The 22484-nt window shown below is 53.0% G+C and overlaps 2 protein-coding genes across 3 annotated transcripts in view; one reads left to right on the forward strand and one right to left on the reverse strand.

The window, feature by feature from the left end:
- DNAH1 (dynein axonemal heavy chain 1) overlaps nucleotides 1-22484 on the reverse strand; it is a 73792-nt gene continuing 51308 nt past the window's right edge. For both annotated transcript variants that reach the window (XM_051811373.1, XM_051811372.1), the window contains exons 50-79: nucleotides 22105-22240; nucleotides 20751-20959; nucleotides 19794-19965; nucleotides 19246-19437; nucleotides 18613-18723; nucleotides 17353-17538; nucleotides 12349-12540; nucleotides 11727-11894; nucleotides 10916-11107; nucleotides 10366-10497; nucleotides 10019-10144; nucleotides 9399-9518; nucleotides 8481-8630; nucleotides 7930-8090; nucleotides 7596-7821; nucleotides 7316-7511; nucleotides 6584-6735; nucleotides 5916-6112; nucleotides 5371-5515; nucleotides 4770-4928; nucleotides 4227-4358; nucleotides 3869-4039; nucleotides 3250-3429; nucleotides 2994-3170; nucleotides 2646-2816; nucleotides 2333-2463; nucleotides 1824-1968; nucleotides 1372-1578; nucleotides 719-953; nucleotides 1-347 (exon numbers count right to left, since the gene is read on the reverse strand). In XM_051811373.1, the coding sequence (XP_051667333.1) occupies nucleotides 226-347; nucleotides 719-953; nucleotides 1372-1578; nucleotides 1824-1968; nucleotides 2333-2463; nucleotides 2646-2816; nucleotides 2994-3170; nucleotides 3250-3429; nucleotides 3869-4039; nucleotides 4227-4358; nucleotides 4770-4928; nucleotides 5371-5515; nucleotides 5916-6112; nucleotides 6584-6735; nucleotides 7316-7511; nucleotides 7596-7821; nucleotides 7930-8090; nucleotides 8481-8630; nucleotides 9399-9518; nucleotides 10019-10144; nucleotides 10366-10497; nucleotides 10916-11107; nucleotides 11727-11894; nucleotides 12349-12540; nucleotides 17353-17538; nucleotides 18613-18723; nucleotides 19246-19437; nucleotides 19794-19965; nucleotides 20751-20959; nucleotides 22105-22240 (4993 nt within the window). In that variant the 3' untranslated portion in view covers nucleotides 1-225. The remainder of the gene's footprint in view (nucleotides 348-718; nucleotides 954-1371; nucleotides 1579-1823; nucleotides 1969-2332; nucleotides 2464-2645; nucleotides 2817-2993; nucleotides 3171-3249; nucleotides 3430-3868; nucleotides 4040-4226; nucleotides 4359-4769; nucleotides 4929-5370; nucleotides 5516-5915; nucleotides 6113-6583; nucleotides 6736-7315; nucleotides 7512-7595; nucleotides 7822-7929; nucleotides 8091-8480; nucleotides 8631-9398; nucleotides 9519-10018; nucleotides 10145-10365; nucleotides 10498-10915; nucleotides 11108-11726; nucleotides 11895-12348; nucleotides 12541-17352; nucleotides 17539-18612; nucleotides 18724-19245; nucleotides 19438-19793; nucleotides 19966-20750; nucleotides 20960-22104; nucleotides 22241-22484) is intronic.
- LOC127481765 (HAUS augmin-like complex subunit 3) lies at nucleotides 13061-16422 on the forward strand. The gene is made up of 4 exons (XM_051811419.1): nucleotides 13061-14278; nucleotides 14454-14896; nucleotides 15541-15757; nucleotides 16168-16422. Exons 1-4 carry the CDS (start codon nucleotides 13061-13063, stop codon nucleotides 16420-16422), a joined length of 2133 nt encoding a protein of 710 aa, XP_051667379.1.

Raw genomic sequence — 22484 nt, forward strand, 5'->3', positions numbered from 1 at the left:
GTTTCCCCTGCTAGCAGCTCTTCCGAGGTGTAAAGACTTGAGGTGCAACACCACCAGGTGCCTGTGCTGCTGGTGGAGTCAGGCTCAATTTATTGACACACCTTAATAGGAGGAGGGCAGGAATCACCTCAACAGGAAGAGAGCAGGAGGAGAGGGAGCAGCGGCCTGGCTGAGACCCTCAGCTGCAATGGGTTCCTGGGCTGGCTGGGTGGGTGGGACTCCTGGCTAGAAGTCCAGGGCACAGATCAAGGCTGTGCCCCGTTTGATCCAGTGCTTCTGTGGCTTGTCCGTAGGAATCTCCACAGCAATCACGTAGTTGGTGGAGTGGCCCGTTGTTGACAGTGTGCCTGTAATGGGGGAAGCAAGGGGGTGGTGCTGCTGCACACTGACAGGGGAGTCCTGGACAAGTGACCCCCATCCAGGAGCCCCTGTCCCCCACTCTGAGCCAGGTGACAGGCTGAGCAGGGCTGGGGGAAACAGGCTTGTGAGCTTGTGGGGAGCCTGGCCAGGGGCACTGCTGCATAGCCACAGTGCCTGGCTGCTCCATCTCCACAACCACAGCAGGAGAAATCTTTGTCCCCTGGATGGCTTCAGCCTACAGTGCCTCACTCTATGCCAGTGTATGGCAGGAGGAACTCCTTCTGCCTCTCCTGGGCTGCCCCTCCAAGCTGTTCCTGCAGCTCCTGTGCTTCTGGAGATGTGTCTTTAGGGCACCTACCTGCACGGGTGAGAGTCTTGTAGATGGGGCACAGGTAGGAGCCGGACTCCGGAGGTTTGCGGTTGGCGACGGGCAGCAGCCAGATGACGGCCATCTCTGTGTAGAGCTCCTTGGGCCGGGACTCTGCCAGCTGACCCACTGCGGGGTCCCAGCGGGCGCCTTCCAGGAACAAGCCGTAGATGTAGCAGCCTATGTCGGGCTGGCGCTTCAGCTCCTTCACCGACTCCTTCATGACCTGCCAGGGGAGCGGGCATGGGGCCCTTGGGCAAGGCATGTCCCTGGGGGCTCAGCCCTAAGGAGCCTCATAAGCTGCTCTTAGTTAAGCCAGCACTGCCAAAGGTGAGCCTGCCCCAGCTCTCAGAGGGGCAGGGCTGTGTTTTTTGGCTGGTCACATCATGTGGGGCAGCCTGTGACAGAGTTGGTGGAGGGGGACATGAGCAGGTCTGGAGAGGCAGAGAAGCCTCTGCCAGCCTTGAGGAGGTGTCTGGCAGCGTGGGTGGGTATATTCAAGCCCAAAGGGAGTGATGGATCCACAGGCAGCTGTGCAGCTGGTGGCTTCACCTCTTGGGCAGGTCAGGGTTAAAACTGCTGCCTTTGTGGCCTTCTAGGAGCAGATTCCAAAAAATTCCAAAGCCTCCACCTGATTTACTGACCTTGAAGCTAAAAGAGATGGTGTCAATGGAGATGACAGACTTCCTGGCGAAGTTCTGCAGTGTCCCTGTGAGGAAGGCCTGAGGGAAGAAGAACCCACTGATCCAGAACACGGAGGGGATCCCGTGGCTGATCCAGTTCTGCAGGAATTCAATGCGCTGCACCAAGTCGTTCACCCAGGACGCCAAGGGCTTCAGCGATGGATAGGCCTGTGGGGGACCCACAGAGGGAGGTGCTGAATGCAGCCAAGGACAGCCCAGATTTTGTGCCACAGTCAGTGACAGCTGCCCGGAGCCCAGGGGCTGGGAAGAACTGTGAGCTGCACTAGGCAGGAGATATCTCTGTGCCAGGGGAGCAAGCATGTGACACAGCCTAGTACAGTGGTGGTGGCTGGTGACCCATTCCCCTGGTTTGGTGAGCTCTGGTGGGCAGCTGGGCTGGCTGGGGCATGTACCTTGGCATTCCATATCTCGGGAACAGTGTTGTTGTACAAGCTGCTGGCCATCAGCTCCAGTCGAGAGGACATCACAACCAAGCCCTTGAGAGCTTTCAGCAAATCATTCAGACTCTGAGCAACCTCCTCCAGGAGCTTGTTGTACCTACAGGGAAAGAGCAGAGGAAGCAGAGCAACTCTGTGCAGTGATTTATTGCCCATGCCTGCCCAGAGAGGGTATGGACAGCTCTGTACACGAGTGAAGCTCCTCCCTGTAACCCCCCAGCCCCATTCCTCTTCAACGGGGTCTCATAGCTGCGCCCCCAGCACTGAACTGCTGACAGTAGCAGATCATGGATCAGTCCCCACAGGGCAGGGATCAGCCAAAGGTCCTGGCTTGCACAACACAGTTGTTAGAGTGGCTGCCAACCCCACTGCCATGCTCAGCACTGAGGTTCCCCAAAGGTGGGTGGGAGAGGGGCCTGCCCATCTCTGCTGCTCCCCGGGATGTGATCCCACAGGGGTTTTACCTGATCACCTCCTGCACCAGCACTGTGTTCATGGACTCCTCATAGAGCAGTGGGTATTTGCGGATCACCTCCTGCAGGTTCATGGGGGCGGGCAGCTTTGCCAAGATGTCCTTGGAGGTCTCCTCCACGATCTGGAAGGAAGGCAGCAAGTGGGTGAGCATCTTTCTACTCCAGCTCCATGGCTGCTGAGAAGGGGAAGAGCTAACACCAAGTGCCACTGCTGGCACCCAGCACCTGCTGACAGCTGGTGTTTGTGGCCACTGCCCGCACTGGGCACTGGCTGCCAGAGCACTGGTGGGATCAGGGCACCCACCTCCTCCCTGCTGCGGCCTCCCAGTGAGATGGTCTTGGGTTGCAGCTGTGCAATGGCCCCCAGCAGGGCAAAGGTCTCGTTCTGAGCGAAGGTGATGTCGGCGTTGTCGTGTAAACCAAACAGCTCCGGGCTGTCGTTGAGCGGCAGGCCCTTGACATATTGGAGGTAGCCCTGGAGAGGAATCCACCCAGGCTGTGAGGCCAAGAGCAGCTGAAGATCCCAGGTTCTCACAAACTTATATTCCCCCCGAGAACTGGAAGTGCAGGGGGTTTCAGGGAGGAGAGACCCCTGTGCAGTATGATGATCCCCCTGCGTCTATGAGCTGCAATTTGTGACTTGAGTACTTACATTGAGGTCAGAAGAGGTACTGATCTGCTTGTAGATGCCCGATTCGGAATAGGCAAAGTCAGGATTTAAAACCTCAGGCTTGTAGAAATCTTCCAAAATGCTCATGATGCAGCGCCGGTCCCAGTCATCGGTAACACGGCCGCCGTAGTTGATCTCCCCAGCTGTGTACTTGAGAACCTGTGAGGGATCCCACCATGGCTTTCCAACCCCTTCATGCATCACGAGCCTGTTCCCTCACAGGAGGGGCAGCTCTTACCTTGTAGGGGATGTCTGCATACTCGTTCAAGAACATCTGCAGCTGACTGATGCAGATGCGGAGGTCTCCGTCCGTGAACTCATAGGGGATGTTGAACCCCAGAGGCCCAAACTTTCTCCTCTCCAGCATGTTCCCATGGAAGAAGCAAAGTGACAGCAGCAAGGATTTAAACTCAGTGACCTGTGGGCAGGGAAGCAGGGAGAGGAGTTGCTTAGTTTGGGAGGAGGCATCCTTGGTTGGAGCCAGGATCTGATGGGACCTGGCAGAGGAGATGTGCCAATTCAGTAGTGCCAACTGGGGCTTGGAGAGGGGGAAACTTCAGTCAGGTTGCTGTGCTGGGGAAGGCCATGGCCCACTCCTTGCTTAAAGAGAGCTGCCAGTGCTTTATGCCAGGCCCTCCCAAGCCTGTTACTGCTGTTTCTCAAAGTAAAACTTCTAAGTGGCTCATGACAGAGTAGATGGGAGTTTATGAGAAATACCTCCAGCCCTTCTCTGTCCCATGGGTGCTCTAATGAGGAGGAAGATCTATGCCTGGAGAAGAGCAACATCCAGGTGGAGACCATACACTGGAGCAGGCATGGAGTGGGGACAGCAAACCAAAGCACGACCTGGGTCTCACCTTGGAGCAAGAATTCAAGAAGTCATCACTGAAACTAATGTAGGACTTGAGTAGGTTGGCCTTGACCCCACGGGGGGGCTCAATGGTCATCTTGGAGCCGTTCTGGAGGATGGACACAGGGAAGTGGTTACTTGGTAGACTGGTGAGCCAGAGGCGAAAGTCCGGATGCACCTGGAAGTCCAGAAGGCAGCAAGTGCTCAGAGGGTGCAAGCACAGCCCCTGCAGCTGCTCCTGCACTGACCCTCTGGTTCTTTAGAGAACCTGTGGATGGGCCTGAACTAGATCTGGGCTCCTCCCAGGGCTCCAGCCTCCTGCCTGTTATCCTCAGAGCAGGCACCTGCTCAGTAAAACAGCTCACCTTGGTGGGGTCAATGGCCTCGATGAGTCTCTCCAGTGAGGGCATCCAGCTGGGGGCCAGGTGGCAGTTCTGGAAGAAGACCCAGTTGCCCTGCTCCATGGCACCGTGCAACATGGCTTCAGCACGGGGCCCCTGTGGAGGCAGAGAGAAAGAGCTCAGAGACCCTGGCCCACGGTGGGCTATGCCATGCTGAGCTGGACAGGGAGGGAGCAGCTGGGTGGAAGGACCACTGTCCAGAGCTAGGACAGTGTCTGGTGGCACAGCAAAGATTTTTTACAGTTTTTACAAGCCTGTGAGGGAGGGTGGAGGGAATGGAAGAACTGTGGATGGATTCAGGAAGTTAGAGGGCACTATAGTGGGAACTGCTGCAGCCCCCACCCCAAACTGGCTCTTCCTGCTAGCAGAAGGCTGGTGAGTAAGGGCCCAGGGGCAGGGGGATGTTTTCAATGTGCTGCCAATGGTGTGTGACCTACTTGGAGCTTGGTGAGATCAGTGGGAGTGCCAGCAACACACTGTTGCTCCAGGTGTGCACTGGCAGCTCACCTGTCCTTGGCCCAGAGAAATGGCAGAGAGCTTTTGTGTGAACTTCATTTCTTCAGCAAACTTGTAGAGGTCAGCAGCGGGGTCAGTGCCCGGGGACAGCACAAACACCAGTGGGGTGGTGGCAGTGGAGTCCTTGAAGACGACTGAGAGGTCAGTGGTCTGCAAAACAGAGAGTTAGTCAGAGCAGAGGAGCCACAGCAGCCCCACACAGCACCTCGTCACCCCGCCTGGCCTCCAGCTCCCCTCCAAGGCACCAGCGTGTTCCTGGGTGCCAAGGCCAGAAATATGTTTGGTAAGGACCAAGTACATCTCTCCTCTGGATTCAGTAGGGTTAGGGCAGGAACCACTTTCCCATTTGCCATTCAAACTCTTCCCTTGTACATCTACACTATCCGTCCCCTCCCAGTCTGGTTTAACTGGAGAACGTTGGGAAGGATATCCCTTGTCTAAGACATAGGAGTTTTCCCGGCTGTGGGAAGAACACTGCGGCTGCAGAGAGGCACAAGCACCCTCACTGCAAGTGCAAAATGCTGATGGACCACAAGCTTGAGTCCTCTTGCTCCACCCCAGTGCCCAGCAGTGCTTCCTCTTGGCTGGTTACCTGTGGCTCAATGAAGCGCTGGTCCAGGTGCAGCACCACGAAGTCCTGCATGGCATTGGTGATCTTATCTCCCCGCAGGCACCGCAGAACCAGCAGCTTCTGGAAGGCATCAAGCCCAGTTTCCCACTTCCCAGGCAGGGGCTCTCTGCAAAGCAATCAGGTGCATTTTGGCGGGATGTGCCAGATCCATCAGCTCCCCAAGAAGTACACAAGTTATGTGCAGGCAGCCACTGGGGCTTCAGAAAAGACAAGGATCTTCCAGTCCCTTGGTTGAGGTTGTTGTCTGTAGCTCTGAAACCATCAGCAGGCGAGCCAGAGCTGCTTCCACTGGGGAAACACCAGATACTCCTGGGTAAGGCACTGTGTGGCCCTTGGGTGGGAGGGCTACCCCTGAAGAGACAAGGCAGTGCCTCATCCTCTCCCTTGCACGGCACTGCACTGGGAGCAGAGCTGGCACTGTGGCTGTATCGGGTCCTCTTGCTCTCCCAGGACACCATTACAGCCAGGTGCAGTAGACCTAAGCTGACAAAGCAGGGGACACTTGCCTGTGAGGGTTAGGGCTGTCAAAAATGGTCCTGAACTCTTCAAGGTTGGCTGCAAAATCATTGTCGAAGTCAGAGAAATTCTTCAGGCTGCTCAAGGCCAGGATGTCTCCCCACGCTCTCTCGTTCACCCAGGATGGAGCTGGGTTGTCCTTCATTTCCTTTATGGCGCCTCCCGACAGCAGATACCGCCACTCATCCTGGGAACACGATAGGATGTGGTCATGGATTATAGCCCACCTGCCTGAGCCCAAGGCATGTGGCAATTAAAATCCTGTAGTATCTTTCTGGCTGCTGTCCTGCCTGGTGTGGGTGTCAAGGAGTAAGTGAACTGGAGGATCTGGTGAGATCAACATAGTGACTGTTCAGCTGCCACTCTGCTAAACCCTGCCTGCTCCCTCTGAACTCACTAACCTTTGCAGCAGTCTGGCAGTAAACTGGCAAAAGCTGCAGGTGATTCAGGCTAGGCAGCTCTGCATGTAGACACAGGGAACAGTTTAAAAGCTGAGTGAAGACAGAGGCCCTGTGTTTGCCCACCAGGCTGCCAAGCCTGTCCCCAGCCTCGGGGAACAAGGCTCCTTTTCCACCTAACACATTATTCTAGGGGCTGAACATGCTGGGCTTGAGCTGCCTTGATGGGATCCCATCAAGGACTAAGGTGACTTGCTCACCATGTCAATTTTCCCTTCATTCATCAGAATCCGGGCGCTGACCAGGAAGGCAAACATGAGCTTGTGCTTCTCAAAGAGACTACGGCACACGTTGCAGTAGAGACTGAAGGTGATGTAGTTGTTGATGTTTATCACCCGCTCCTTCAGTATGTCTGAAAAAAGGCAACAACCAGACAAGGGTGGTGGGTGCCATGAGTGTTGTGGAGGGGGCTCTCCACATCAGCTACGGGTTCCAGGCCACAGGGGCACACCCACACCCTGCCCAGGAAGAACAGGCGCTGCACTCAAACACAGACTTGGTGCAGAAATCCCAGTGAAAGCACAAGGCTGTGACTTGGAGCCCTGGTGCTGGGAGGGAGCCAACACTGCACCATGGCAGCTGCACAGCCACACACACAGCTGACACACACTGCTGGGCAGGGAAAGCTGCCCCAGGGACTGTGATGGAGGCAGCTCAGTGACAATCAGAGCCACACCAGGACCAGGATGGCATGTACCTCTTGCATGTGCCCTGCACCAACACCCCTCCCACCTGGCCAGACAGGGCAGCAGCAAAGAGGTGGGAAGAGAATGGACATGTGACCACATCTTCCCTTGCTGTGTGGACCATGCTGAAAGCCAATGCAAGTGGCCACGTTTGCCTTCAGTCTGCAGGTGCCTGAGCTTCTACTGCTCAGGATCAGGAGTGTGGGGCGAGGAAGAGGAGACAAAGGGGCTGCTCTGGGCAGGTACCTGCTTTCTCGGAGTTACGGATCCCCATGAGGAAGATGTTGAGGAACCACTCGAGTGAGTACTGGTACATGGGGTCCACATTGGACAGGTCTGAGACACAGAAGTAGAGGATCTGTGAGCGGACAGCTACAGGCACATACTCCAGGCGGGTGATGTTGATGTCCTTCTCTGTCTGCTCTGCCACTGCGACCTTGGCCTGCAGGACAGAAAAGATGTCATGGTTAGTGCAGTGCCAGCAGGGGATGCATAGCTGCAGGGGTAGAGCACCTCCACTTCTGACCTGGATCTCTCCTGCCTTCAGCTTGGATGCCTCCAACACTTTAATGAGCTCCAAGTCATCTACAGGGTTTCCTTCAGAAGTGCTGAGCCGATAGAGGATCTGGTCTTCTATCTCCTTCAGTTCCTGACGCATCTTGGCATTGCTAACAATCAGCTGGTTTCTGTCTTCTTCCAAGTCAGGCCGCTCTGCAGCCACCACTTCTCCCAACAGTTGGTCTTCCAGGCCACTACAACAAAAGTCATGGAGGTAACAGTGGGGGCAAGAGGCCCAAGGGTCTGAGGACTGCAAGGAAAGAGGCTGAGCAGCATAGGCAGATAATGGGGTAAGCAGGTACCTGGGTGAGAGGGTGAAGTTTATGAGGGTGAGCTTCGTGGAGACCTCAGGGCTGTAGTGAGGGTTGGGTAGTTTGGTTGTGATGTACATCTTGAAATCATCATGGTAGGGGATCACTGAATCCCCCAGCTTCAGCACAGTGTTGCCTTGCTGTTTGAAGGTCTGTATAGAGGGACAAATAGAGGAAAGTATGGCTACCTCTTGTGCCCTGGACTCTGCAGTGAGGAGAGAGTCTGAAGGCTCTCAGGACAGAGGAGCTCAAAGCCACCTGGCAGACCTGAAGGCCTGAACCTGAATACAGCAGCTGCATCCCATGGCCCTGCCTCCCAGGCAAAGATGCCTGCTGGAAGAAGACCAGAGTGTGCAAAAGGCTGTCATTGTATTGGAGCTCTGGCCAAGACATGGGAGCACAGGACAAGTAGCGTCCATGTGAGTTCTGCCTGCCCAGGGAGACCTACAAACCCACCACATCCCACAGCACCCTGGCCAGATGCCCCCTTACAGCTCAGCCAGGCACCCACTGCCCCTTCTTGCCAAGGTGGGACACAGGACCTCTTTCAGCAGGACAGGCTCAAGGACTGGATCCAGCTCCTCGCCGACATTCTCCAGCAGGAAGGGCTTCCCAAAGGTAATGGCATTCTCCAGAGTTGTGAGGAAGTCCCGATCACTCAGCTTGGCCACCTCCAGGCTGTTTGCCTTCTCCTGAAAGGCAGCAGGGGAGGGCAGGGTCTGTGTGATGTCCTGCCCACATTCACATCCAGCTCTGGTCATTGGTACAACTCTCATTGGGCTGATTTAGCTCCCTAGAGCAGTGGAAATAATCTCTTTTCTTGCTTGGCTACACTTTGGCTATTTTGGCAAGTTTAGCCCATGTCTGCAGGCACTAGAGACAGCTCAGTGGGGCAACAGAAAAGTTTGGGAACAGGGAGAACCTCCTTCAGAGAGCCATACCCCTCTGTAACCCCACGCTGATAACTCAGAGCTCATTTTCCTGCAAAGTGAGAGCAGCTGGGTGGTAAAAGTCCTCAGGGAGCAAAGCAGGAGCAGCTGCCTGAGCCTCCTGCCTGATCCTTCCAAAGGGCAGCGAGTGCCTCTCTAGAGAAGGGGTGGTGGTCAGTGTTCCCAGCACTTTGGCAGCAGGGAGTGTGTTCACTAGTCAGGTAATGTCTTGCTTCTGTTCTAGGGACCTGGAGGACCATTATGGGAGATGCTGGTGTTCTGAGATTCCCAGAGTGGAAATCTGATGCCTTGTTTGCTTACAGTAGGGCTCCTCCTGCCCTGTGCTGCTTTCCCCAAGAAGGGAAATCCATCTGGGATTAATGTGGATGTGGAACCTGTCTGGTGCGGGGGAGGATGGGCTGGGACAGTGCGGGGTCTTGCAGTTCTACAGCCCAAAGCCAGAGGTTGCTCCTGATGGAAAGCAGCTTCCCCTATCCTGGCAGACCTGGCTTTCCTCCCTGCAGCTCTTACCAGATTCTTGATCCACTTGTTTGCTTGTCCTTGGGGGTCTATGAAGTGAGTCCAGCGCAGGGAGAACCGGGTTATTACCCCATTCTCCACAGACAGGGCGTCGTTGGGTAAACCAGCAATCTAATGGGGTAGAAAAAGCTGTTGGACACCCGGCAGCACAACACAGGTGACCAGAGAGAAGCCCTTGTTGCCCTGGCCCAAGTGCTCCCAGGGTGTGTACAGGGGATGGTGGTGAGGGAACCTCTGCCAGCAGCTGGGCACAGAGCTGCAGCTCTGCTCACAGTGGCTGAGCCCTGGGATGGAGTTGTGCTGCAGGGTCAGGCTGGGGCAGGCTATGGCCAAGGCTTGGCTCTGGGCCTGTGGTTTGTAAAGGGCAAGCCTTACAGGTCAAGGCTGATGCCTTTGTTGCTGCTGTTTGCTGCTGCCCAGGTCCTGCTCTTTGTGCAAGGAGCCCAACAGCAACTCCAGATCTGCAGTGTGGAGGTGCTTGGTCATTATCCAGTGGTTTGATCTGAGGCCTGTCTTTTGGTACAGGTGATCCTACTGAGTGGTGAGCTGAGTGTTTTAGTCTCTGCTGGAGGTTCCTGCAACCTCAATTGTTGGGTTTTTCTGGAACTTGCCTGCCAGGAGCGGATTTCCACAGGGTCTCCGAGGGTGCTGATGAGGCTGGCATCTGTGCTGTGAGGGATGTTGTTTTCTGTCAGCTCCCTCATCCACTCCTCGGACAGTGCCATGCGGTAGTCTCCCTGCCGTGAGACACACCATCATAGCCTTTCTTTTAGCTGCAGCTAGTCTGCTGCAAACATCTTAACCCTCCTGTTCCCATTCAAATGAGGCCTTGTGCAGCCTCTGGCACAAATAGAAAGCCATCCAGGAGGGATCTTGCACCCTTGTGTCCTTGTTCCTTTCTCCCTGGCCAGGACAGCAGAGCTAACCGTACCCCTTGCAAGGAGCACTGCACACTTACTGTGAAGGGGCCCAGGTAGGCCACAAAGCCAGCTGCAACAAGCACGTCCCCACTGCTGTTGTTGATCTTGTCATCCAGGCTCTCCACAGTGTCCTGCCAGCGCACCTTCTCATCAGCCAGGCTGTTTATGAGCTGTGGGATAAGTTGCACACCTGAGAGCTGCTGTGTGGGCTAACCTTGTGTCCCAGACCTGCCACTCTCTGGGTAGTTTTGCAGGTGACTTCAGTGACCACAGGTTGGGGTGGCCCCTGATATATTCTGAATTCTGTTCCCAGCTTTGAGCACTTAATCCTGGGATTACTGGGCTGTTCTCAGCTGTCCTGGAGACCCATTGCTAGCTGAACAAGCTGTGCACAGGAGGACAGCAGCTTTTCACATCAGTGAAAAAGCTTAGCTTCTCAGTCCTGTTGTGCTGCTGAGATCTGGCCAGGCACCTTCAACCTAGGGTTGTCGTGAGCTGCCAGCCACGTGGATATTTTCCCCACTGCGCTGCCTGATCTGAAATCAGGTTGCCTCATGCAACTAGGCAGAAACCAGCTCTGTCCCTTACCACATCGGCACGGGCCAGTCTCTGCTGACACTGCTCACACTTCATCTCCAGCTCCTCCTTGTTGGCTTTGCAGCTGTCGTACTTGGCCTGCAGCAGGGCAATGCCATCTTCAACCTCCTTCAGGCGTTTCTTGGCTTCGTCAAGGACCAGCTGAGTGGCACGCAGGTCCTCTTCTGCCTCTCGCAAGGCTTGCTGGGGACATGCACAAGGAAACAGTGAGGATGTTGGGCATGGGGTCAGGCTCTTCCCCCAAAAGGCAGAGACCTTGGAGCAAGAGTTGGTTTTCCATAAAAGTGCTTGCTGATAAGCACTAGCTACTGGTATCTCAGTATCTCAGTCAATCCAATCCCTGGATGACAGAGGTTGACCTACCTAACTCCAGGACTAAAAGTAGGGGCAAAGAGGGCATTTCTGCATAGCTCCAAAAAGCCAAGAGCCTGTGTCAGCTTACACAAGCTCAGGATGTAGCCCATTGGTGAAGGGGAGGAAAGGTTCCTCTGCTTGTTCCAAACTTATAATAAAGAAATAGCTAGGCTTGGAGAGGCTGAAACACTAGTGAGGTGTGAGAAAGTTTCTGTAAGTACAGTTCATGCCGAGTTCCTGACTCAGCACTAAAAACAAGGTATCGCTTCTGTCCCAGTATATTCTAGGCTGATTTCTTCTATTTTATCCTGTTAATGGGTTTGGGGACTTTGGCTCTGCTAAGGCTTGGTCTGAATGTTATGTCCTGACTTGCAGAACATGTTGATTCCCAGCATCTCCTGCAGAAGGGAGCTGTTAGTAGTGTTCCCAAACACCTAAAGCCTCTTACCCGCTTGGGCTCCACAACCTTGGCCACAAAGTGGTACTTGTGCATGGCACGCACCCACTGGCAGATGGAGGTACAGGCTTTGGAGACCTTGGCGATGGCAGCTGGCTGAAACTCTTCATTGTCAATGTAGGGCTGGATGGCCTTGATCACATTGTCTGAAATATTGTCCTGCAAGGAAGGGTGTGAGAGAAATCAGTGATGAGCATGCTAAAGGTCAGATTGAGGAAAGTCTCAGAACTTTCCCCAGTGGCAGCAGCCTGCCCCTGGACCTTACAATGTGGTTAATGCATCACACTGAGGAGCAAGAGGAATCAAATTGCTGCATGTTCAGGCCTGGGAGGCATAGCTGTGGGATTGGGCACATCCCTTCCCATACCACTTCCATCCAGCTCCTCCACATGAAAGAGCAGAGGGACAGAAGAAGATCTGTGTGTCTAGGTCCCATTGCCCAAGGCAATGAAGTGCAGCCAGCTGACATGAGCACTTCAAGGCCAAATATGTCCCCCTCCTTGGTGCTGCTGAAGGGTGTTGCCCACAAGGAGCTCTAAGTTTTACTGCATGAGAAGGATGTCTGTGAGGCAGTATCTGATCCCAGTAGCAGCTTCCTTCTGCCCCTGCTTACCTTATCATACTCAGTCAGGCTGTTCAGGAACTGCACTGGGTCCTGAAGAAGGGCCCTGCCTGGCTCCCAGTAATCATCCACCTTGGTGCCTATTTTTTCTCCTGCCACCTTTTTGGGCTTTTTTCCTTGCATTATGCAGACAGCTTCAATCACTATCTTCACACCGGGGGGAGGCCGCTGCAGTGCTCGTACCTTCAAAACCCAAATGGAAACAGTGGGTTGACCTGGGAGATGGGGTGCTCATCCCTCCCTCAGTTGGACCAGAGGACACTGGGACTAGAGGCAGGACATTTAGAGGATGCAATACAGAGGCAGGAAAGACAGAGACATTTGAAGGCAAAGCTGGTTATCAGAAAGGGCATGGAGCAAACTACAGGTAAGCTGAAAAGGCCTGCCCTGATACTCTGATGGGTGTATTTTACAGGCTGAAAATATCTTGGCAAAGGAGCTAGATCTGTATGGCCCCAGGAAGAAGGCTGTATGGGAATGGGACACAGGCAGGCTTTCTTCTTTGCTCTCATTTGTCTTATGCCCCACCACAGCAATGCTGCACCCCATGAGCTGGTCTTCAGCACTTGTGGAGGGACTGCTTTAGTCTCCCCTCAAGCAGGCATCTAGGAGTGCTGCTGCAGCACCCTTGAGATGGCTGTGAGTGTCAGGACACTTGAGACTGACTCCTGCTTTTTCCTTTCTAGTGCTGACCATTCTTGCCATGTCCAGCTGGAGATACTCCCAGGCCTTCCCACTGGACACTGTCAACAGAGCAGCAGACTTTATGGCAACACTAAGGCTGATCTACCCCCATGCAGACACCCTCTGTGAGAAGGACTTCGAGTGGCTCTTTGACTGCCCTAAGACAAAGCAGTTCCTCGAGTGGTTCTGCAGCACAGTGGGTGAGGAGAACATGCTAAGCCCAGCTGAGGTGGAGGACTATGATGCCCTGCTGGCTGCAGGAAAGCCCATCTTAGAGGGTGATGCCCTTGAGGAGGCATTGCAGATGTGCTGCCAGGTCCCACAGCTCCCAAGCATGATACCAGAGGACAAGGGTCCCTCTCCAAAGGCCCTGCAGCAGGAGCTTCAGGAGCTGAAGGATTATCATGACCTGCAGTTCTGGCGGTACAGCAAGCTGCTGGCTTGGACAGACAAGCTGCAGCAGGAGCAGAGGTACTTGGAGGATGAGGAGAAAGTGGTGAAGCAGGACTTGAGGATGGCTCAGAGGGACTTGGAAATGAAGGTCTTCCAAACCAGAGCTGTCTTGAGCCAGGTCAGCAATGCTGAAAAGCAGCTGACAGAGTGTCATGGGAACATGGGGAAAGGCCAGCAGCCATCACTGCTGTGCCAGATGGATCTTGGCCCTTACATGGAGCTAGAACAAAAGGCCACTGATGCGTTTGAAAACTTCATTCAGCAGGTCCTACCAGGGAGAATCCAGGCTTCAGATGCTTGGGAAGCAAGGGCACAGGGAGAGAGCAGCCTGAAGGAAGGGCTGGAGGCTGGGACACAGATGGGCTCATACTGGGAAATATCAGAGCGAGGAAGAGGAGCTCCTTATCAAGAATGCGCAAAGACACCAGGCAAGGTGGCACCAGCAAGTCAGGGAATGCTGGTCCAAGAATCAAGGGCAGAGCTGCTAGTGGAGGGGAGCAATGAGAGGGAGGTGTTGAGTATGGAGGGTGAGGAGAAAAGAGATGACAACCAGGAAGTCACAGATAAAATGAACACTAAGAAAACATCGATGCCAGAAAGCCTTGGTAGTGATGAAGATGAGCTACTGGAGGATCAAGATTGCCTCTGGAAGGAGCTGGGACGAATAGAGACAGCACATATCTGCGCCCAGAGGGAGGTGATAGTCATGTCAGCAAAAGTGGAAGGCAACCATGCCGCGCTGGAGTGGGCCCAGAGGACTCTGGAAGCTCTTGAGGATAACCAGGTAGGGCCAATGCCCCCATTCCTCCACCATCCCCTGTGGCAGGGTCTGCCTGTGCTGCAGGAAGTCTCTCCTGCTGAATGTTGGAGCACAGATGACGTGTCAGGAGGGGATGGCAGGGCCAGGCAGCACATTGGTGCACCCTGACACCAGCCTGTCTTGCCTCCCCCCTGCACAGCACGCAGTCGAGGTGAAGCTCCAGGGCCAGGCTGAGGGGCTTCAGAACCAGATTCACATCCTGTGCTTCGACATGACACACACTCTGACCCACCAGCTACCGCCTCTGCTGAAGGCAGAGGCCCGCCGTGCTCACCTGCCCGCCCTGCACAGGCACCTCAGCCTGGAAGCTGCCTGGCTGCAGAACACTGCCAGGAGGCAGGAGGAGGCAGCTGCATGGGTGTTGGGCCAGCAGAACCGCATGGATCTGCTGGAGCTCCAGCTGGAACGGGACAGGCAGGAGCTGGAACACAAGGCTGCTTGGCTGGGGAAGGTTGAAAATGCCATGAGGGAAGAAGCCCAGAGCAGGCTGCAGGAGCAGCAGAACTACTTCAAAGATGCCAGCTCCTCCCAGAAGCATCGTCCACGCAAATGGATAGACCCCAAAGATGTCACTGCTGCACGGTGAGGGCCTGGGGGGGCTGTGTGCATGAGGAGCAAACTACATGTGGAGGAAGTGGCATGGGAATGGCAGAGGCAGGCAGCAGACCCAAGCTACCAGGCAGTCTAGCAGTGCTCTTCTGCCAATGCAGAGCCACCCTGACTCCACGGTGGTGTGAAATTCCCCAGAAGGTGCCATCTGCTTCTTTCTGGTTGGCCAGGGCTGACGCAGCAAAGTATGGGCTTGGAGAAGGGAATGAGTAGGGAGAACAGTTTTTCTAGCATGTTAAAGCAGAGAGTCTAGAGGCAAGTCTTCATCCATGGAAAAAGAGAGCTGGGCCCCAAGGAAGCACAAGTTGCTTGGAGCAAGGCCTTTCTCTGGCTACATTGGTTGGGTCTTCTCAGTCTTCCCCACACAGTTCTGTAGCAGCTGGTGCTGGTGTCTGCCAGAAAGGAGTCACAGACTGGCTCTTGAGTTAGCCTGGTCCTTTACGGTGCTCTTCCTAGATCTCCATGATATGGGCTGCTCACTGGGAGTGCCTATCCTCTCACTGTTGACCCACATCTGCTTGCATCCCACTCTCAGAGTGCACAATGACCTCTGAGCCCTGTTCTTCCTCAGTGCTGGCACTGCCCTCACACCTGTGGCTGGCTGTTCCACCCCGCAGGCTCTGGGACATGCTGATGCATGAAGATCACGAGAAGCAGCCTTTCCGCAGCTATGAGGCCATAGCAGCCAAGTGTTCCCAGTTGGTTGAGAAGAAGAGGGCACTGGAATCCCAGCTGGTAGCTCCTATGCCCCAGATACCTGCCCTGGAGGCCTCCATAGAGGTGCTCTACCGGCGGCTGTACAACAGCCACAACCAGCTGCAGCTCTCCTCGCCGGTAAGGAAGCACTCCTGCTCTCTGGGCCTTGCTGGGTGGAAGAGGGCTGGGTGTAAGAGCCCTCTGCCAATTCTCCTTGGGTGCAGGAGGGAGAACTCACTGCCTCTCAGCCTGCAGAGGGAAAGGAGGTTGAGCTGATCCTTGCCTTATCCCAAAAACTGTGCAGTGAGGTAGTGCGTGGCTGAGGCATAAAGGTGATTCTCACTGGGTCTCACATGTACTGTAAAGTGCCAAGATCAGGGTGCCTTAGCCAAGGTGTTCCAGTAAGCTACTGCTATTCCTTGGACTAGGAGGGTTTGGAGACCACAGCTCGGTGGGTAGTTTGGTTTTGGTGGGCTGAGATGTTCCAGAGGTGTGATGAAATCCCCCTCTTTCTGCATGTTCACATAACTTTGGGCTCTGCCCCTCAGGAGATCACCGAGCTGATGCAGCAACTGAAGATCATGCAGGACAAACTCTACAAAATGCTGGTAGACCTCTGGAGTGACTTGCAGGTCAAGCGCAGGTCTCTGCAGGAGAACCCCACCCTGCAGACAGAGCGCAACCTTTACGTGTATTTTTACTGCAATGAGGATCGGCTGAGAGAAGAGGTGGAGGAGCTCGAGAAGCAGGCAAGAGCTTCCTCCAAGGGATGCCTGATGGAGCTGCCCTATGCAAAGGAGTAGGTCAAAGGGATGTTTGCACCCTGCCTTAGTAGTGGTGTCTTCTTTTGGTTGGGCTGGGTCCTTAATCCTGGACTAGGAGAGAATTCTGGTGGTCTCTGCTCCATTGACAGGTTACTTGGGACATGGCCCAGCAGGGTTTAAAAGAAGCAGGGAGCTTATTCCTTAAATACAGAGTTTCCCAAAACTGGGTTAGATTATGTGTAAGAAATTGATGCATCTTGTGGCATTGGAAGCCTTGGGTAGACAAGACACTTCTCATGCCAACTGTACAAGAGGATGGGTGCTGCAGGCAAGTGGACTGACACTGTCTGTGTCCCACCTCCTGGGGAAGGGACTTTTGTGTCTTTTGGGGGGAATAAAAATGTGTGTTATTCATAACTGCAGAGCAATAAGCTGTCCCAGTGTGGTGAAATCTTGTACTTACTGAGTGTACTGTACTCTTGTAAAATGGGCTGTGGGCTGTGATGCTTGCCAGGCTCAGAATCACCCTTCTTTCTCTTGCTATCCTATTTCCTTGAATTCAGCCCACTGCCTCTTCTCTGCCTGTGTTTGATCCCCTTTCAAAGAGCCTGTGGATTCAGTGTCCTGCTGGCTCTGTCCCTGTGCTGTGCAATCAGTACTCGGGGTTGCATGGTGGTACCTGCTGCCTACCCCCATGGAGAGGCACCATGGGGTAAGCCCTCCTCCGTGCCCTCTCCAGGATAAACTGGAAACACCCAGGAGCCACTTACTGCCTCTGCCCTTTAACTTTCACTGAAGGAGTGAAGGTGAAAAGCTGCATGGGCAGCTGCCAAGACTGAGCACAGGGGGATGGATGGAGGTGCTGGAAAAGGCTGGGGATGTTGCAAACCTATAGAAGGGGAATTGCTGCAAAGTGAGGCTGTCCTTGACCAAACCCAGCTCTATCACCCTCTCCCTTGACACAGTTACCTCTGTAACATCGTTTCTGTTGAGATTCTTCAGGCTGGCAAGAGCAGCATCCAGGGCTGGGAGGGCTTCAGCCAAGTCCTTCTGAGCATCATCTGCAATGGCTTGGGCTGTCTGAGCTTTCTCATTAGCCTTTGCCTCCTCAGCCTGCACAGCACTTCTTGTCTCTTCAGCCACAGCTGTGTCCACCTGCAACACCAGAGACAGCCTCAGAAGCACGCTGGAGGCACAGCACCCCTTGGCTAGGTAAGGATCATAGCTGTCCTGGCAGCCTGTGTGTCTTCTTCCAGCAGAGACTGCAGGGACTGCAGGGACCTAATTGCTGGAGGGGATCCCCTTCCTGCATCATACCAGGAGAAGCCTGTATAAACCACCCACAAGCTCCAGCTCTGTCTGTGCCTGGAATGGTGTTAGTCTTCCAGGAATTAGCTACTCTACCCATTGGCACAAGGTGAGGATGCATAGGGGTGTAGATTTGTAGGGAGATGGAGGAATAAGAAGATACGCTTAGGTGTTTGTTTTTCAAACTGTCACTTCTACCTACCCCCAGGGCTGAAACACTACCAGGAGGGGTAAAGTAAATGTGGAATATAGCTAAATCCTTATCAGCTATGTGGGAATTTGGGAAATTGCAGACTCTTTCCCCTTTGCATGCATATGATATTAGTGTCTCTGTTCACTCTGTCCCAGTGTGGTCACTGACAGTAGGAGATGGGCTGGGAGGAACACAAGGAGAGAAGGCAGTGACAGTCAACACAGGACAGTTCCCTCTTCTGCAGTGGCATGAATGCCTGTGTGATGATCTCAGAGGTTTGGGCTAGCAGGGGCAGGCTGCAGCTGGATCAGCTCACTGGGGACGGGATGTGAGGCAATGATCCTATTCAGCAATACCAGTCTGGGCTTTGAGCTGCTCAGGCCACCTGAGGATTGTGTTAGGAGTGTTGCTAGTCTGTGCTTGCAAGAACCAGTGAGGAAAGGGAGCTGGTAGCTTGGCTGGCTGACCCCTGGCTGGTGGTTTCAGACAGGGGCACGTGAGCCACCACTTCTGCCAGCAACTGGCCCCACCAGCAGCAGAGCAGGACCCCAACAGAAGGCAGTTCTTGCTGGTAATGCTGCTCTGCACAAATACCTGCTGTGCCAACTTGAGGCATTTTTACAATAGATCAAGCAGGACCACACTGCCTGCCAGGCCCCCCAAGCTTTGTGTCCAGTCCAGTCTGAGCAGCCAGAGCTGGAAAGTGCAGGGCTGCCCAGCAGCCGTACCTTCAGCTGCTCGATGGTTGCCTCTGTGTCCTTGGCTGCCTGTGCCAGGAGAGGGCGGGAGGACTCCAGCTCCTCCTGCATCTTTGCTACATCCTCTGCTGTTCGCAGGAGCTGTGGAAGCAGAGCAGAGTGAGAGCTGGGCAGCAGCCACGGAAAACCCCAGGAAAAAACTGTGCTCCCCTGGGTGCTCCCTGCCCAGTGTCAGGCTGTACAAAGCAGGTCTTGCCCTGGTCCCTGCTTAAACAACACTGACACTGTGGTGTGCCTATGAACAGTAGTGCCTAATGGTGCCTGCACATATTGGGCATTACTTCATAAGCTCACGGCAATCAGGCAGCAGAACAATGTTTCTGTTATAGGGCTTCCAATTAGAAGGTTAATAAGGAACATCCTGAGAGATAGGCTACACAGAGGTCTGTGGTCCCCAAAGGCTGGGGACCATTATTCTTTTAGAGCTGTTACAGACTCAGACCTTCAGAAAGACTGACCCTGGCAGAAGGCATAGTTCTCACTTGCTTTAGTTTTTACACAGGAGATGTGTAGAGCATCTCATTGCATCTCTGCAGCTATAAATACACTGCTCAGAGTGGTTAAGGGGTGACCCTACAGCTCTCCTGGGTGTGAGGAACGAACCTTGTCCAGGCCACCTTTCATCCTGTTTTTGGCTGTCTTCAGTTCCTGTTGCTTCCTTCCGATGAGGGAACTGAAGATGCTGAGGAACTCAAGGTAGCTCTTGGGAGTGATATAATTGTGTCTGCCCAGCTCTGCTAGGAACAATTGACACTTCTTTGCCACACTCTGATGGATTGCTACACATACTTGAATCTACACGGAGAAAGGAAAAAAATAATCTTATTCAATACTGAACATGGGGTAGGCAAGTCTATGTGATGCCCAGAGAGAGCACAAAGGGCTGCCAAAGAGCCAAAGTATACAGTCACAGCAGAGCTTATGTATGTGTGTGGGCTTCAGTGCCACAGAGGGGTGACAAATGGCCATGCCTGTTTCAAGGCATACAAAAGCTATCCTGTTCTGCATTTGAACGACCTTGCCCTGAAACATTTCTGCTGCAGGGTGGGACCTTTCTGCAGTTGTGCCCTGCATCCATTGTCTTGGTGTATCTAGAGACATGGCACTCTGAACATACAGGAACAGTGTATTCTGTTGAGTGTGGCACCTACCATCCCACTGATATCTTCGTTACCACTACCAAGAAGTGGGACTTCATTCAAGAAGGAGGAGGCAACGCTCTCCAGGGCTTCAGCAGGCCACTGATTGAACCAGTCAATGGTACAGCAGTTCACAAGAGAGGGGAACTGCCTCAAGCGTGCGCGGAAGACTTCTCCAAGCGGGCTGAGGGTAAGGCATGCAGAAAATATGTTACAACCAGCTCAAAATACAAGGACAAAACAGCTTTCCTTCTTCCACAGAATCACCCTGAAGTGGGAAGAGAATTGCAGGTAAGAGGGCCAGGAATATACCCAAGGAAGGAGGGAAAAGGGGAATGAAAATTCAGGCAGTGAGCTGCTGGTCTCAGCTCACTCCTTGGAAGTCCTTGGTATATTCTGGGAGTATTAAGATGGTAGTAGGCTGATATTTTATGGGTCCCTCCTTAGGAAGAAAGACTCTTCAGGTAAATGTGCTCTGAAGTTTATTTCAAGCAGGTGGGTGCAGAGATCACATCACTAGACTAAAATTATGGCCCTGATTTTTCTATTTGTACTTGCACTGAGAGTGCCCTGTACCTTCTGGTATCCCTCCCACAAGCAAGCAAGCTGCTAATGGACTATGCACTAGATTCACGAGTAAACATGGTGCAACTGAGCCCCAAATTCAAGAAAGATGTTTTTGTAACAAATGGCTCAATGGTGTGTGAAGGAGCAGGAAGCTTGTAATTAATCTGGATCACATATAATCATATTCTCAAAATTTTCAAACCTCATCTTGAAACCAGCAATGTGTAGAAAAAAAAAAGAAATTATCCAATCTTATGGGAAGGTAAACTATACCCATATTTCTCCTCCTCCTCCAAAGTCTGGGGCTTGGAAATAAAGATCCCATCACAAAACGATGCAAGGCAAAGGAGGGGGAAGGAATAATTAAGATGAAAAGCACAAAGTCCTAGGCCTGAACCGTACCTCATGCACAGGACCAGGTGCATATTGCTGCGGACCCGCCCTGTGTATGCAGCCATCAAATTGGCCTTGGTGGGCTGCTGCCCGAGATCTCGAACAACAGGCTTCATGGCTGTCATGATCTGTTCTTGGTCATCAGGGTTGTAAATGTTGGGAACGTCACCGGAGTTGAGCAAGTTGTTGATATCTTCAAGGAAGGATTCATTTTTAATCTAAGTAGATGACAGGTAAAAAAAAAAAAGCACTTTCCTAAGTCAGAAGGCAGTCGTGTCTCACATGCCATGGAGATCATTTCTGCACAAATATAGCCCTCAGCCTGCGCTATAAGAAACCATTTATGTGATCACTTGGCTCCAGTAAAGCACACTCTGACTCTTGTGAGAGTTCCAATTGAACAATCATGTTCATCCATTTCAGGGATGGAGGTATGTGTCTGAGAACAAACCTCCTCATGCCCCTTCACTGCCTCCTTACAGACAAATTGAGCTCAGGCCCTCACTCCCTGCATCACAGTTGACTCTGGAGTCAGACCCCAGATATCTGGTTGCTCCGGGTCTTCGTTCTTCCATCACAGAACACTTCATTATTAAAATAAAGCTTATCAATGTGGGAGACAAAGTAATTGTAGGGATGTGTCACAGTCCGTGGGACGATCTCCCTCCAGTGCTACACTCACCTCTCCACCTTTGCTAAATCAGAAATACACAGAATCCATCTCCTTGACTAAATGAACCCTCCCGTGCCCCTCTGCTCCCACATATACTTCTCACTGCAGGGAGAAGGCTGCAAGAACAAGCAGCATTTGACTGATGCTCATCTCACTGCTTAGGGCTGTGCCACATGGGAGTGCTTCCTATGATAATGAAGGCAGCAAAAAAGCCTATGGGGAACATAACTGTGAATTCCAGAAGTTGGCCTAGTCATTAGCAAGTTACAGTTTACAGTTATAAGCCAACATAACCCTGAGGAACCAGCAGGTCCTAAATCTACTGGTATCTTTGAAAAGAAGAAGAATCCTGTTACTTAGGACTTCTAATATCAGTGGCCAACACAGTGCTCAGCTTCAGGCAGCTGGGTCTAAAATCTCTGAACCCACCAAACCCTTGTATGGAGCTGAAAGAAGCTTCCTTGAGCAAGAGAACAATCAGCCCACTCACACACCTCTCTACAGTCCCTCTAGCATAAATGCACCACCTCCAGTTTCCCTGGGGTTTTTTCATAAGATGATGAATGTAGGCTTCTGAAGAAATACAAGTTGTGTGTGGTTTGTATCAAACTCCTCAATCCCCTTTAGGAGGATTTACATGTGTTTCTGACTCCTTTTGAGATGGAATCCACCATGCAAATACTCCTGTACCTGTGTGTCTACAAACAGGAATGTCTTGGGTAGACTTTGAAGGCCTGCCTTCATCATGATCTTCCTCACATCTTCTCGCCATTCGGTCATGCCATAATTTTTGGACAGTTCGATCTGGAAACACTCATACTCTGACCTAAAGGAAAGAGAAGCCTGTGGAGTTACATCCAATTAAAATATCCTCTTCTGTCAATCCTGAGTATGTGTTGTGGACTCAGGGGGAAAGGACTCAAGCAAGTTGTTTTCCTACAATGAGTCTTGAGCACGTTTGTCCTTGTGCATGTTCAGCCACCAACCCAGGAGCAGGTTTTACTCAAAGCAGAGATACCCAAGCTAGCTACAAACCCAGTGCAGAGGTGCATGTTACTGAGCACTAGCTC

The sequence above is a fragment of the Manacus candei genome, unplaced genomic scaffold, assembly GCF_025592945.1.
Source record: "Manacus candei isolate 608988 ecotype Guabito, Panama unplaced genomic scaffold, ASM2559294v1 h1tg000082l, whole genome shotgun sequence".
NCBI classification, from domain to species: domain Eukaryota; kingdom Metazoa; phylum Chordata; class Aves; order Passeriformes; family Pipridae; genus Manacus; species Manacus candei.

Excerpts from the sequence above, each read along its gene's own strand:
- LOC127481765 (XM_051811419.1), top strand. The coding sequence starts at position 13,061 with ATGTCCAGCTGGAGATACTCCCAGGCCTTCCCACTGGACACTGTCAAC. Across the intron at positions 14,897-15,540 it reads AAAGATGTCACTGCTGCACG|GCTCTGGGACATGCTGATGC; the intron begins GTGAGGGCCTGG and ends TCCACCCCGCAG. Across the intron at positions 15,758-16,167 it reads AGCTGCAGCTCTCCTCGCCG|GAGATCACCGAGCTGATGCA; the intron begins GTAAGGAAGCAC and ends TCTGCCCCTCAG.